The 13405-nt window shown below is 34.7% G+C and overlaps 2 protein-coding genes across 3 annotated transcripts; one reads left to right on the plus strand and one right to left on the minus strand.

Moving 5' to 3' along the window:
- Positions 1–68: 68 nt before the first annotated feature.
- LOC123218900 (beta-galactosidase 8-like) lies at positions 69–6872 on the minus strand. The gene is made up of 19 exons (XM_044640552.1): positions 6696–6872; positions 6503–6598; positions 6290–6402; positions 6014–6080; positions 5784–5876; positions 5575–5718; positions 5359–5447; positions 5148–5253; positions 4950–5037; positions 4535–4653; positions 3935–4099; positions 3642–3841; positions 3246–3337; positions 2530–2639; positions 2332–2439; positions 2119–2229; positions 1047–1258; positions 606–933; positions 69–309 (listed from the first exon to the last, which is right to left on the minus strand). The coding sequence occupies exons 1-19, from the start codon at positions 6870–6872 to the stop codon at positions 199–201; spliced, it is 2529 nt and encodes an 842-aa protein (XP_044496487.1). The 3' UTR covers positions 69–198.
- Positions 6873–8316: 1444 nt separating this feature from the next.
- LOC123218620 (transmembrane protein 184C-like) lies at positions 8317–11321 on the plus strand. 2 transcript variants are annotated; one of them, XM_044640127.1, is made up of 4 exons: positions 8317–8706; positions 8804–8926; positions 9641–9931; positions 10017–11321. In XM_044640127.1, the coding sequence occupies exons 1-4, from the start codon at positions 8443–8445 to the stop codon at positions 10122–10124; spliced, it is 786 nt and encodes a 261-aa protein (XP_044496062.1). In that variant the 5' UTR covers positions 8317–8442; the 3' UTR covers positions 10125–11321. The 2 variants fall into 2 exon arrangements, with proteins under 2 accessions (XP_044496062.1, XP_044496061.1); XM_044640126.1 differs by having other exon boundaries at positions 8319–8706; positions 10887–11321.
- The last annotated feature ends 2084 nt before the right edge of the window (positions 11322–13405 follow it).

Raw genomic sequence — 13405 nt, forward strand, 5'->3', positions numbered from 1 at the left:
CATATGCATTAAGTTATATGTCAAGTTGGAGAAGAAGCAAAAGATTGGAATAAATTGCATGGACAAAATGAGAAAAGCTTCTTCTTTGTAATCTTAGTGTTGTAATATGACAGCTTAAAACACATAACAACCCAGAAACTTTCTAAAGCATCATAATGAGTTGTCGCCATTAATCTGTCAGGACTGAGGATTGGAATTTCACTCACTGCAATGAGCTTCTATTGCAAGGGTTTTCAGCAGTCCAGGGCAAGCATCCCCAAGGTTAGCTGAGGACACAGGGATTGAACATTCTACCTGGTCAATGCAAGCCTGAAATTCCATTCAAATATGTGAGGATAATATGTGGAAAAATTGAATGTTACAATTTCAGAAAATAAAATTTTAGGGATCTCAGTAAAAATGAGGTCATTAGTAAAATGTTATAAAAGTACAATGCCAGAATGACATTGAACCTCTACTGAAGATATCTTCAACAAATGACCCAGCAGGGCTAGAATTCAGCTGAAAATTCGTCAATGTAACATAGCTGAACTCATCTGCAATTCAGATTGGAGCCTGTGTTTCTGGATTCATATTTTATGCAAGTAAAGAAAGGCCTTTCATACCTTCTCCACAATTGATAAGACATCAGCATGACAAGTTCCTGGACTAAATGTGCCACAATTTCCTTCAGTAGTTCCATAGCTGGCAAAATTAACAGAAGTAATTTTCCATCCTTGTTCACAAGTCAGTCGAACTTCAGGGACTTGAGAAACGAATTGTGAGTTTGGTTTCCAGGAATCGGCTGCTGGTGGATCAGCTTCTGATACAAATGAACATATATCTTGGCCAGTTCTTGTTTGCACGGAAATCTTTGATGGGTCACCACCAAGCTCTTCATAAAGGACTAATAAGTTTTTGCCAGGGTGTACCCAAGATCGCGGGATATGATACCTGACATTATTATCTCTTCATAACTATTGTAATATATGTTAAAAAAAAATGTGAATACTATCTTTTTCTAGGCAGCATCAGAGAACTAAAACAAGAAGTTCATCGGCGCTTACAATGTTTGAGCAGGTTGACCACACCCTTTTTGACATGTAGATGAATAATGAGTTCCCCGGTAATCGCAATTTTCAGTACAACCGGTTGATGGTGAGAGATAAGCAGGCCAATAGCGCCCTATGCTCTGTCCATTAACCCAAGCTTGACCCTTCCCCATGCTAGCAAGATTTAGGACTAAGGGGCCCTTCCCGTCTGGGGCAGAGAAAGTAGCCTGAGGATGACAAAAAGTAAAACTGTATTGAAATAAAAAAAGAAGTGAAATCTTTTCCACTAATCAAAGCAAAGAGAGAAGGAAGTCCAGGTTCTCAATATAGTTTACCTATGATTAATTTAATAGAATTATTCGATGCATCATGTACTAGAACTCTCAGATTCTGTAAATTAAAACAAGCTCACAAGACTGAAGGGATATAAACTTGCAGGTAAATTGTTCAGTATGCTTAATTCTACTTCTCTGTTAATTAGATGAACTGACCAATGATCTTTCAAAGGTTAGGATGTTCAAGAGATCAGCCACCGTCTATCTACTTCAGGAGTGAACTATATGAACACATTAACTCTGAAGAAGTGTTGCTGAGGAATTCCAACCACATTTTGCATCAACAATGTACAAAAATGTGTTTAGCTAGCATCAGAACCAGGTTTCATCATATTCACACACCTAGGGCTGGATTCGAGCCGAGCCAGCTCGAGCTTGAGCTCGGCTCGGCTCGGTTCGAGCCCGAAACGAGCCAGGCTCTGCTCGGCTCGATCGAGCTCAAGCCGAGCTCGAGCTGGCTCGGTAGATTTTTTTTAAAATTTTTTATACAAAACAACGTCGTTTTGATCCGTATATATACACAAAACGATGTCGTTTTGATATGAAAAACGAGCCGAACCGAGCCATAAACGAGCCGAACTCGAGCCGAGCCTGAGCTGGCTGCGAGCCGAGCTCGGCTCGGCTCGAATCCAGCCCTGCACACACCAAAAGTTGATCGACAATACTAATGTGCTACAGTTTACATTATTGTAGAGGTAAAAGCGAAGGCAACAACTGCTTTAGATAATGAAATTTCACACACATTAGCTTACCTTGTACCATATCAGGCTCTTATTAACAGGTAGAATACTCCCATGAGTCCATAATGAACTGTTTGCAAGACTTACTTTATTAAGTCCAAGATATTCTCCTTCGACTCCAACCTGAAAGGAAGGAAACATGTGGCTGAATATGGTTGAACTTGCTTAATACAGTCATGTAAGACACCAAGAGCAAGCCGATTGTATTAATCTGTGTAATCAAACCTGATAGGTCCATTCTCCAGAGGAAAGGTCAGTCTTGCCATTCTTCGAGCCAATAAGAGCAACCAAAAATATTCCTGCTTCGGCAATATCAAACCATGGTCCAAAATTCTGTTGGATATTAAAAGAAAAGAAGCAAAATATTAAGTCTGATGCCTTGGCACTGAAAAGAACTCAATATACTCTAGTAATTTTGTGTACCTGCACACCAACCATCATGCTCAACAAATCCAGTGTATTATTTCCTTCCTTGAGACTTATCTTCTTATTGATTGAGAAATTTGCAAAGTCATGATTTCCATATCCAAATGCTGAAAAAGATCAAACATATAACATAGATCAATCTTTAAAAACACACACGGACTAATCTTGGTGACAGTTTTGGGAAACAGAGATTGTCACTGCCAGCACTGAATAATGTTCTACAGAGTAAGAGATTCAGGTTAATTGAAAAAAAAGGAAATTTTTGTAATTGGAACAATGAACTTCATTTGTAAGAAAACAGTTTGGGAGAAAACCATAACAGGGAAAAGAATGATTTTCTACTGGATTAAATTACAGCAGCTACGTTTCTTATTTGATAAAAGCAGAAGAGCTGTTGAAGACTGCCACTATCGGAAGAAAACTACCATACAATACACTTCAAAAAATTTCTGGATTTCTTGAATAAACTTAAACAAATCATAGCTTTCACTGAAAAATCTGTCTTTTAATGAAGCAACAAAACGGTTCCGACTTGAAGTTCTAAGAAGGCAAATGATTCACATCCATATACCATGAGAAATACTTTTTTAGAACTTCTCTCAAATTTCTAGAAAAAAATTTAAGAATTTCAACATGAAAGGATCTAATCATTGAACAGGAAGACAAAGTAAAGATGGCAGAAACAATTACACTACATCCCATAAGGTACCCACCTACAAGCTTTTTGTTTACAAAAACGAGTGCTGCATGTCCCAAACTCTCAATATTAAGAACAGCTTCTTTCTCTTCACCACTCACATTAATACTGCCAATATTGCACAATGAAAATATCAGCACAGATTAACATAGGAGGAAAGAAGTTAGTATTATATCACCTAGATGACCAAAAGGTTCACCAAAAGGAGGCACAAAATGGGCTAGTAGGTTTTGCATTTATTGAAATAGTGAATAATGTAAACTGGAAAACAGAAGACCAGAAAGAAGACATAGAGTTTAAAGAGTTAAACTTGATAAATTTGGTGGATTAGAACCAGTTCAGAAGATACCTCTAGCTAAACTGTCCAAAATAGGAAACCACCAAGAAGAACAATTAATACAAAATGTATTACCTTGTTGTGTACCATAGATAATCACTGGTATCTTTTGTTGTATTAATCTGCTCCAATAAACCTGGCACCGTGAATGAGTTGTTGCCCGAAACACCCACTTCTTCTATATGCCAGCTCCATGCTGATGACACCAACAGCATCTCATTAAAATTAGTTTTCCGCGAAAATGAATGATCACCAATATTTCTTTGTGCAACAACCTTCAAGTAAGAAGAAAAGGTTAGCAGAAAGTAACACAAAAATATATACACAATTTGGCAGTAAACACTACAACACCGCCGTAAGAATCATACCTTTGCTGTGTTAAAGATGACATTCTTACAATCCGGAAGAATGCTTACTGACCAAGCTGGAAGGTGGTATAAATTTCCATTAAATGTGACATTTGCATCTGAATGGCTGTCATAATTGGCAAGGAAGGCTGCACATTCATTGGAAGGTTTGTAATAGATATGTGCCTTGAAAAAACAAAGAAAGAATGTAAGCTTGAGTAGAAGGAGATTATGTGCAGCCAATGCTGTAAACTTGCAAGAAGAGCCAAAGCCCACATGGCTCTATGAAGAATTCACATTCCTTTTAGCAACAATAAGTGTCTTTTCGAAGAGGGCTTAGAAATGCACTTGTTGTTGATGACTACAATTTTAAGTTTATCCAAATTATCTATCAAAGTAAAACAAATACAATTATGAGGTGTTTTCAAACAAGAGGTTTGTCTGATAAAAGCAAAACTAACAAAGTTGGAGCAAAACAAGCACTTGGATATTGGTATTTTTGTAGAAATCTGGTCTAGAAAATTCATCCTCATTAGTGCAAAGAAAAGAACTGTTGCATATACAATTGTATGTTACCTCCAAAAAATGAGATATTTGTCATCTTAAGTGGGCAACATTTACCTCTAAGTTAACACCAAGTTGCTGGTGAACCGGGTCTGAGCTGATCAGATATTCCTCACAGAGCTTTATTGCCTTGTGTAAATCACGCAGGTGCCCCCACTTTGGCTGTCTGATAAAACCTGCATTGAAACTTCAGATCAATTGAATATTGCCTTCCCTAGATATCGGGAAAAAACTTGTTTGAACATTGACCATGGCAACCAATTAAATGGAAACATAATTCATGCTTGATCCCACTAAAGTTTTCTCACCAAACAGGTGGATGTTATTGATTGTACATTAAAGCTGCGGCCATATATGGCAAGGTTGTATTCAGTGGAGAACTACTGTAAGTACATTTTCTGAAAGAGGATCTTTTCCAATGCTGATGTTAATGGTTATGTGATCAGTTGTGATTGAAATGTGGAAAGTTTACCATATTCATCTAGTGGAGCATCATAATCATAGCTTGTGGCAATCAAAGGACCACCAGCCGTTCGTCCAAAGTTGGTACCACCAAAATACTGCAACGAAATACCAGCATGAGATATAGTTTGGAAAACTCTATACTTAACTTCGCATATATACCAAATTACAACTGCAACAGGAAAACACGAAAAATTCGCAGAATCACCATATAGTAGTTTTGGAAAGTGCCACCGGTTTCAAAAAAGCGTGCAACTGCAAAAGCAAGATCCTCAACAGGCCGATAAGGAATTGCATACCCAAATGAAAGGAACCTACAATATCAGCAATGAATTCTAGAAATTTACATGTGAACAGCTATAATCAGCTATCTTATGCATTGTTGAACAGATATGCCATAGACAGCTAGAGATTGTTACCATCCACTATAGTTCTCAGTCCATATTATGGGTTTGGTAGGAGAATTTGGGGTAAATCCATCACAGTAAAATCCATTGCATGTGTTTATCTGCAAGTGATTTTCATTATAGAAGATTGATGAATCCTTAAAAATTCAAATGAAGGGTCAAATTTTTCTGTGCATATGAAAATATAGATCCGCAAGAAATTTTCATTGTACTACATAGAACACTTACTATGGGATCAGGTGCATCTTCTTGTGAGCACATCACCCATGGAACAGATGTATTAAGACTAACAGCAGTTTCTGCTGCCCATTTCACATACAACTCTCCACCAACCCCATATGCCCATTCAACATCGCCATATTCATTTTCAACCTGTTACAATATAGAGAACATGAATCAACCAAATCATGAATTTCCGAAGTACAGTAATAAACAACCTGTGCCAGAATTATTGGTCCTCCTTGTGATGCAAAGAGTTTCTCCTCCTTCATTAAATTTACAATTTTCCCAAGAAAACGCTGCATTTCCTCCTGCAGTAACAACAATATAAATACAAAAAAAATCAAATCAATCGGAGATTTTATGCTGCGATACATTAGACCCTAAACCAAAGAAAGATAAATATAAGAGAAAATTCAAATGTGACAAGTTTGACATCAGAATGTACCTTGAAGGGTGCATTTGTTGTTCGAAATTGTATCCCGGGAATGAAATGTAACCACATGGGAAATCCTCTGTTTCAAGTTACAGAAAGAGATTAAATTGAAGAGAATTTTTTAGCAAATTCTGAATTATTTGGAGCAAATATATTATAAATAAGCTAAAGTGCATCAGCTTAATTTCTCTTCATAACTAATGGGAATGGTGTCACAGTAGAATGCATAAAAATATCAGAACAGTAACGTAGCTCACAATAGGAAAAGAAAATGGAACTGAAATGTACCCATAATTCCATTCAGCACAGGCATAAGGGCCAATCCTCAAATGAACAAAAAGGCCAGCTTCCTGAACTGTTTTTACAAACTTCACTAGGTCAAACCTACCTTCAAAATTGTACTGTATAAAATCCAACAAAAACATTAACACCATCCACAAATAATGATAATAACTATTTCACTTGGCAAATTTAGATTCTGTAACAGAGTAATACTTATACCTGTCCTTTCACAGGCTCATGATAATTCCAGAAAACATAAGTTTCAATCACATCCAGTCCTCCTTCCTTGGATTTCCTAATCAATTCCGGCCAAACCTGAAATCTCACCCCCAACAACAAAAACAACTCCATGTTAGCACAGAATGCACCAAGCAACTTGTACATGAGAAAGACCAAGTTATGTAAAAACAACCTCAGGAGTGCTTCTTGGGTAATGAATAGAACCCGACTGCAAAACCCGTCTCTTCCCATCAATGACCAGCGCTCTATGATCATACGTCACATTTGAACAAAGTGTTCTTTCAAAACAACAACTCTCAAGAACTAAAACAATAAGTAAAGCATATGCAATATTAGCTCTGCTCCTCATAATGCAGTACTGCACAGTGAATGCAAGTGCAAAAGAATCAAGAATTTATGAACAGCGCTTTGATGAAGCACCATCATTAAGTTTATATTATGGCAAAAGATGTTGATGGGTTTGGCTTGTTTTATCAATTTGTTTGGACCAAAACTTTGGAATATACGTTTCCTCTGAAGCATTTAAAAAGGGAGATTTTGTATCCATGTCATTGTCCCCGGAGTTTTACAAAGCTTATTGTTGAGATTCGAGTCAATAATTGTGAAAGGAGAAGGAGGCACCTCGGAATTTAAAAGTTTATGCAGATTTTGGATGGTTAGTCCAAAAGATTAAGACAATATATTGGTTTAAGGTTGCTGTTGAACTTTATATTATAATTATTTTGGACAAATTAACTTTGGTTTCAGGTATATGTTAGAGAAAGACAGCCGTGAGAACCGTGAAGAATATGGAAGCTAGAATTATGGATTTATAAAGAAATATAACACCTCATTCTTTAGCCTTATTGCCTGTCATCATCTCTGCAACTGCAAATGCAACAGACCAATGATTTTGGAAATATAATTAAACATGAAAATGACATTTTTACTGGGGAAATTTTGATCAATTAATAAAAATTGTTCAATGTTTATTAAATTTATTCATAATGTTATTTATTATGCGGCCAAGTAAGTCCTACCCAAAGTTTCATGAAATGACAATTTCTACCTTTTAAGTTTCAAACAAATAAATTCTCACCCCAATAGACCTAAGCTTAAACTTGACTCATGCATAGGGATAGCAACGAGGAGAGGCAGGAAGGGGATATCAATCTCCATCCTTATCTCTATCCCCTCCCTGTGAAGAAAAATCTCATCTCCATCCCCTCTCAGTTGCTGAGGGAAAAAAATTTATTTTCGTATCTTTTAAACACAACATAAATATATTAAATAACAAAATTAACTAAAATTAAAATCAATCGACTATTTTAAATGTCATAAATATCATATATTAACCGTCTTAATATGTATAATAAAAAGTTTAAAAATTTTTAAAAATATAAATAATTTAATATTTTAAGATATATTAATATTTTAAATAAAAATATTAATATAAAATAGTGGGAATGAGGATGAAAACAGGGATAGGGATAAAGATAGAGGCAAGCAAAGACAAGGAAAAGATATATGTATCAAAACCTATCGGAGAATTTCCTTCTTGTTAAAGTTAGAGATAGCCAAACACAACAAATTCGGACTGAAATTATCAATTGTACTTCTGCATTCTGAAAGTACAAAATTACAAAGTAGATTGGTTTTCACATATTAAGTTAATTAAATTGAGTTTTCCGAAATTTATTACACAATAATTTATTGATTATCAATGAACAAAATCTGACGTGTCAAAATCTCGCGGCGTGCAATTAGTGTTGAAAACGTGTTTGCCATTGGTCCTACAACCATATTAAAATCAATCATCAATCAGACAAACCCCGACATTAAGAAATTCCAAATTCGCTTATACAGAGTAAAGAGATCATCGAAATTCTCGAATTTCGATCATTTTGATTACGGCTAATCGTGTTTGAAGCCGGCGAAGGATGGATCTCAGTAGAATGAGCCGGGAGCAGATGACTCTGGCCGGAGTTGGATTCTGCGTCATGGTGACAATGCATTTCACGGTTCAACTGATGTCACAGCACCTCTTTTACTGGAAAAACCCTAAGGAACAGAAGGCTATAATCATAATAATTCTTATGGCGCCAATTTATGCTGTTGATTCTTTTGTAGGCTTGTTGGATATCAGAGGCAGTAAAGCCTTCTTCATGTTTCTGGACTCCGTTAAGGAATGTTATGAGGCTCTGGTTAGTTTCTCTCGCACTCGCTCTTTTACTTGTTGTTTGTTTGTTTGGAGAATTAGTTTAAGTGTTTGAGTGTGTGTGTGTTTGTGTTTGGGTGCAGGTGATTGCTAAGTTTATGGCTTTGATGTATAGTTACTTGAATATTTCAATTAGCAAAAATATTGTGCCGGATGGGATTAAAGGAAGAGAGATTCATCATTCATTTCCTATGACTCTTTTCCAGGTATGTGTTTTATATCCTTTTTGTTAGAAGAGCTTTTATTATTAAAGTTATATTGGTTATTCAATGGTCATTTGTTGTTCAATAGAAGCTCATACTTTATCAGTTTATGGACAAACTTTAATATTTGACTTCTCTAATAGAGGCAAAGAAAATAGGGAAGGCACTAGATCATGAGGGATTTAGAGGAATGCTTAGGCTCAAAGTATCACTTGGCAAAACCACTTGTTTCTCACCTCAGATTCAAGTTTACAAAGTGGTCAGGAAGATTTCTGAGTTATACCAAACATTATAAAAAATTGAAAGGAATCGAAAAATTGCACCTCAATGACTAAAGATTTGGAAAATTTTCAAAAGAAGTCTTGGTGCATTTTGATCTTTTGAATTGATTAGAAATATATGTCAGGAAGCTGACTTAGGGATGTAGAAATGGATATTAATTTTGTATATTCTCTTAGTAGTAATTTATTGTAAAAATCTCTAAACTAATTAGAGAGGAAATCTAGTTAACTTATTCTTTTTTTGGTGTTTGTTATTGTTGATAAACGTGGTTGCTAGCTGATGTGGTGAAAGTTGGATCTGAACGCAAATTACTGTTTTGGTTTCTTTGACTGATTTGGAACTTGATGGCCAAATGATTATTATTATGATATCTCCCAACATTTTTTTTTATGAATTTATATACATGTGTTGACACACTCTTTTCACAAATTGCAGCCTCGTATGGTCCGGCTGGATCACCATACACTAAAGCTCCTCAAATATTGGACATGGCAATTTGTTGTTATCCGCCCAATATGTTCCATCTTGATGATCACATTACAAATTCTTGGGATGTATCCCACTTGGTTGAGCTGGACATTTACCATCATTCTGAACATTTCTGTTTCATTAGGATTATATTCTTTGGTGATCTTTTACCATGTGTTTGCTAAAGAGTTGGCACCACACAAGCCACTTGCAAAGTTCATGTGCATCAAGGGCATTGTTTTCTTTTGCTTTTGGCAGGTAAATAATCTCTTGCGCTATTCCTTTTAATGATAGATAAGTTTTATTTTGCTTGTGAAAAGAAATTGAAATGCAAACCCCGAAGGTTCTCAAGGACACTAGAGCTCTTATAACCTGTAAACAACAGAGAACCAGCATAAAAGCTACACCAATATATCACAGCATCGTGTTGAAGACTAGTCAAAGGGTGTAGCATTTTCAATTACTATGTAAGCAGACATGCAACTATAGCTAGCATTTGGGACCTTCTGGAGACTCCTTTTCATTAACCAAATTTCATGGTTAGGTCAAGATATTGGGAAATTTTCTCTTTCTGGAGTCAACCAAGAAAGTTCTAGTGTTCAATACTAACATAAGCAAGTGTGTTTTGATCACCTGAATTTTGATGGACCATTAGCGTCATTTGAATTGATTGAGTCCAATCATTACTTAGTTGGTATGCTTCAAAATGGCACCTCCTAATACAGGCTTCAAGCCTCAAAGTTATTTTTGTCTCAGAAAATGGCTGTGTCATTTATGACTTGCTTTTGGACTTGCAAATGGAAAAAAAAGTAATGATTAAATCTAATGAACACCTATAAATTCTTGGTATTGATTCAAGTAGAAAATTCAAAGCATTTTGTTCTCTGGTGGCCTCTAGCTTGTTTTTAGATAACATTATTTGCCAAACAATGGGAAGAAGTTTCGCACTTAATTTCTATTAGTAGGATTTCTTAGAACCAAGTGATTGGATTGAGAAATCTTAAATGCTCCTTTGGCTGCAATTGCTTAGAAGTTACAGTAATTTGAATAATTGGAGTACCCATCATGATAAGATACAGTGTTTTTGTCTCCTTAGTTTTCATTTGGCCCTAATTTCCTATTTTTATTTGTTTTTCCATAACATAAGCACTGCATTGCATGAACACCACCATTCCGTGTTCACAAATGTCATATTTGTTCTTGACTATTGCAGGGTGTAGTGCTTGACATACTAGCAGCCGTGGGCATCATTCGATCTCATCATTTTTGGTTGGATGTTGAGCACACTGAGGAGGCTATTCAGAATGTATTAGTGTGTCTGGAAATGGTAGTCTTTGCTGTTTTCCAGCAGTATGCATTCCATGTGGCACCTTACAGCGGAGAAGTCGAAGCCAAGTTGAGATTGAACAAGAAGAATGAGTGACACAAGAAGCCCAAAAATGACAACAAACTCCGTGTGTATAAATCCAAAACACATAATTTAGATTGTATTCTAAGAGACTTATTATGAAAGTATATAGGCCGGATGTACCTACCTTTCCTGTTGCTGGGATTTCTATGAGATAGACTGAAGAATGTATTGCAGAACAAATACAGGTGTATTATTAAAACTAAATGTGTTGCATAATTTATGGGATTTTGAGGTAGAGTTGATGGCCCAAATCTCGCATACAGATTGAGGAAAATCCATTTTCCAACTTGTTTTCATTTTGATTTTATAATTGATTTTAGAATGATATCATTGAATAAAGCAATATTATCCGTTAATATTTTTTATTATATAATTAGATATATAAATAATAAAATATTATATGATTAAATATTATAATTCACCGTAATAAACCGGTCACCTTGTGTTTTTAGGCAGCCTTAAATTGGCTCCAAAATGGGTAACCTTTGGCAGTTCTCCAACTCCAAGTGGAAGAAGCCACCGGAGAAGAGGTCAGACACTAAAGGATAAACCATGATGGATTTTTTATCATATTAATATCAGTATCAAAAAATAATGTCTAAAACCATACGAAAATGGTTGAGTATGAAACAACAAACCACAAAAAGGTGGCGCAATGTCCAAATTAGGGCCCATTTACATGCATTATAAAATAAAGTAAGATGGACAAATCACCACCTTTGTTTGAAGAATTTCCAAAAATCATTTCTTTTGGACTCAAAAAAGAAGAAATTAAGAATCTTACAACTCCAAACCTTAGAAGTAACATTAAACAAATATAATATTAAATTACAAATGGAATTTATTCTCTTTTAATATTTATTAATCACAAAACAAAAAATTAATAAAAATCTTTCTCATATTATGAATATATCTTATACATTCTACTTATGATTTTATTTTAATAATTTGAAACTAGTATTTTTTTAAATAAAAAATCTCATTTGAATCAGATCGTTATATTTGATTGGAACTAACTATACCAAATAAGATAAACTTTGAGTCCAATAACTGACTTTACAATCATTAAATCAAATAAATCAAAAGTTTGATCTTAATATGTCATCTCTTTTTTGTCACTTAAACTATCTTTTGAGGTTTGAACCCAGTATTTTCATTCTTTCAAAAACCTTTAAAAAAGTTTTTTTTTTTTGGTTGTTTAATAAAACATTTAAAAATGAATGTCAATTGAATATAGGCAATTGGGTATTGTCAATTATAGATTCATTGCTTATCTCTGTTAATTACATTACGTAAGAATAATGAGTCATAAAATAAAATTGTGTCACTAAACATTCTGTTGAATAATGAATTAAACATTAATAAATAAAGATAAGAAGTAAATAACTCAATATAATGATAGAGATTGGAGAGTTTCTAGTCAACTATCGCCAGCTTTCTCATTCCATTTCCAGTTTCTATTTTTCAGAGGGTCCAATTGCAAGTCCCCCGAACCTTGATGAAAGTACTTTTTATCCTTTAAGTTTGAAAATTCCATTTTTTGTCAGTTATTTTTTATTATAAATTGTTACTTTGTCACAAACCCCTATCCTTTTTTTAACTAAATCTACATAAATACACTTATTGTTTATTACCAATTAGTCATCGTCTATTTACCAAAAAAGAAGATATAGAACTCTCAATAAAGTACGAGAGAACAATTATAATGATAAACAAAAATCAATAAAAAAGAAAGGTTAAATATGATTATAACAAGAAAAGCGATACCAATAACGACAAAAGACACATTAATAATAACACTATTAGTTTGGCCTCTTAGTAGGATAAGAGATTGTTAGTGTCAATCAACTTTGATTCTACCTTTTTTTTTATGCAAATAGGTAAGATATAGTCTTAAAGATCTATAAATGTCCTATCTAATATTCTGGGACTTGTATAAATCATATTGACATTGTTAAAATCATATCTAGCTTTTGAAAAATCAATTGAAATCAGATTTGATCTTAGAGTACATTGTCGAGATCATTATCAATAGAAAGAAGAGAAAAGTCCATGAAAAATTATCTTTTTGTCTTTTCACCTAATAATTTTAATTAATATGAGTGGATGAGTGGATTGTGAGTGAGTAATGAATTTTTCAAATTTAAAAGGTAAAATGTTCATTTCAACAAAGTTTGGGTGGACATAGTTATTCGAACTTTTCTGATTCTGGGCAACCATGCAAAGACTAGATTGGCCATCAATTCAGAGGCCACTCACCAAAGCCCACCAAAGAATTGGACCCATTACGCGCGTGTGTATACACGCGGCTTTCCGAAGTC

Source organism: Mangifera indica, chromosome 6 (genome assembly GCF_011075055.1).
Source record: "Mangifera indica cultivar Alphonso chromosome 6, CATAS_Mindica_2.1, whole genome shotgun sequence".
In the NCBI taxonomy this organism is placed as follows: domain Eukaryota; kingdom Viridiplantae; phylum Streptophyta; class Magnoliopsida; order Sapindales; family Anacardiaceae; genus Mangifera; species Mangifera indica.

Bases quoted from the DNA above. Each gene is read 5' to 3' on its own strand.
- LOC123218900 (XM_044640552.1), bottom strand. From the start codon at position 6,872: ATGAGGAGCAGAGCTAATATTGCATATGCTTTACTTATTGTTTTAGTT. The intron at 4,654-4,949 runs GTAAACTTTCCA...GTTTCAATGCAG, and splicing joins TGCTCCACTAGATGAATATG to GTTTTATCAGACAGCCAAAG. The intron at 934-1,046 runs GTAAGCGCCGAT...TAATAATGTCAG, and splicing joins GGTCAACCTGCTCAAACATT to GTATCATATCCCGCGATCTT.
- LOC123218620 (XM_044640126.1), top strand. From the start codon at position 8,443: ATGGATCTCAGTAGAATGAGCCGGGAGCAGATGACTCTGGCCGGAGTT. The intron at 8,707-8,803 runs GTTAGTTTCTCT...GTTTGGGTGCAG, and splicing joins AGGAATGTTATGAGGCTCTG to GTGATTGCTAAGTTTATGGC. The intron at 8,927-9,640 runs GTATGTGTTTTA...CACAAATTGCAG, and splicing joins TTCCTATGACTCTTTTCCAG to CCTCGTATGGTCCGGCTGGA.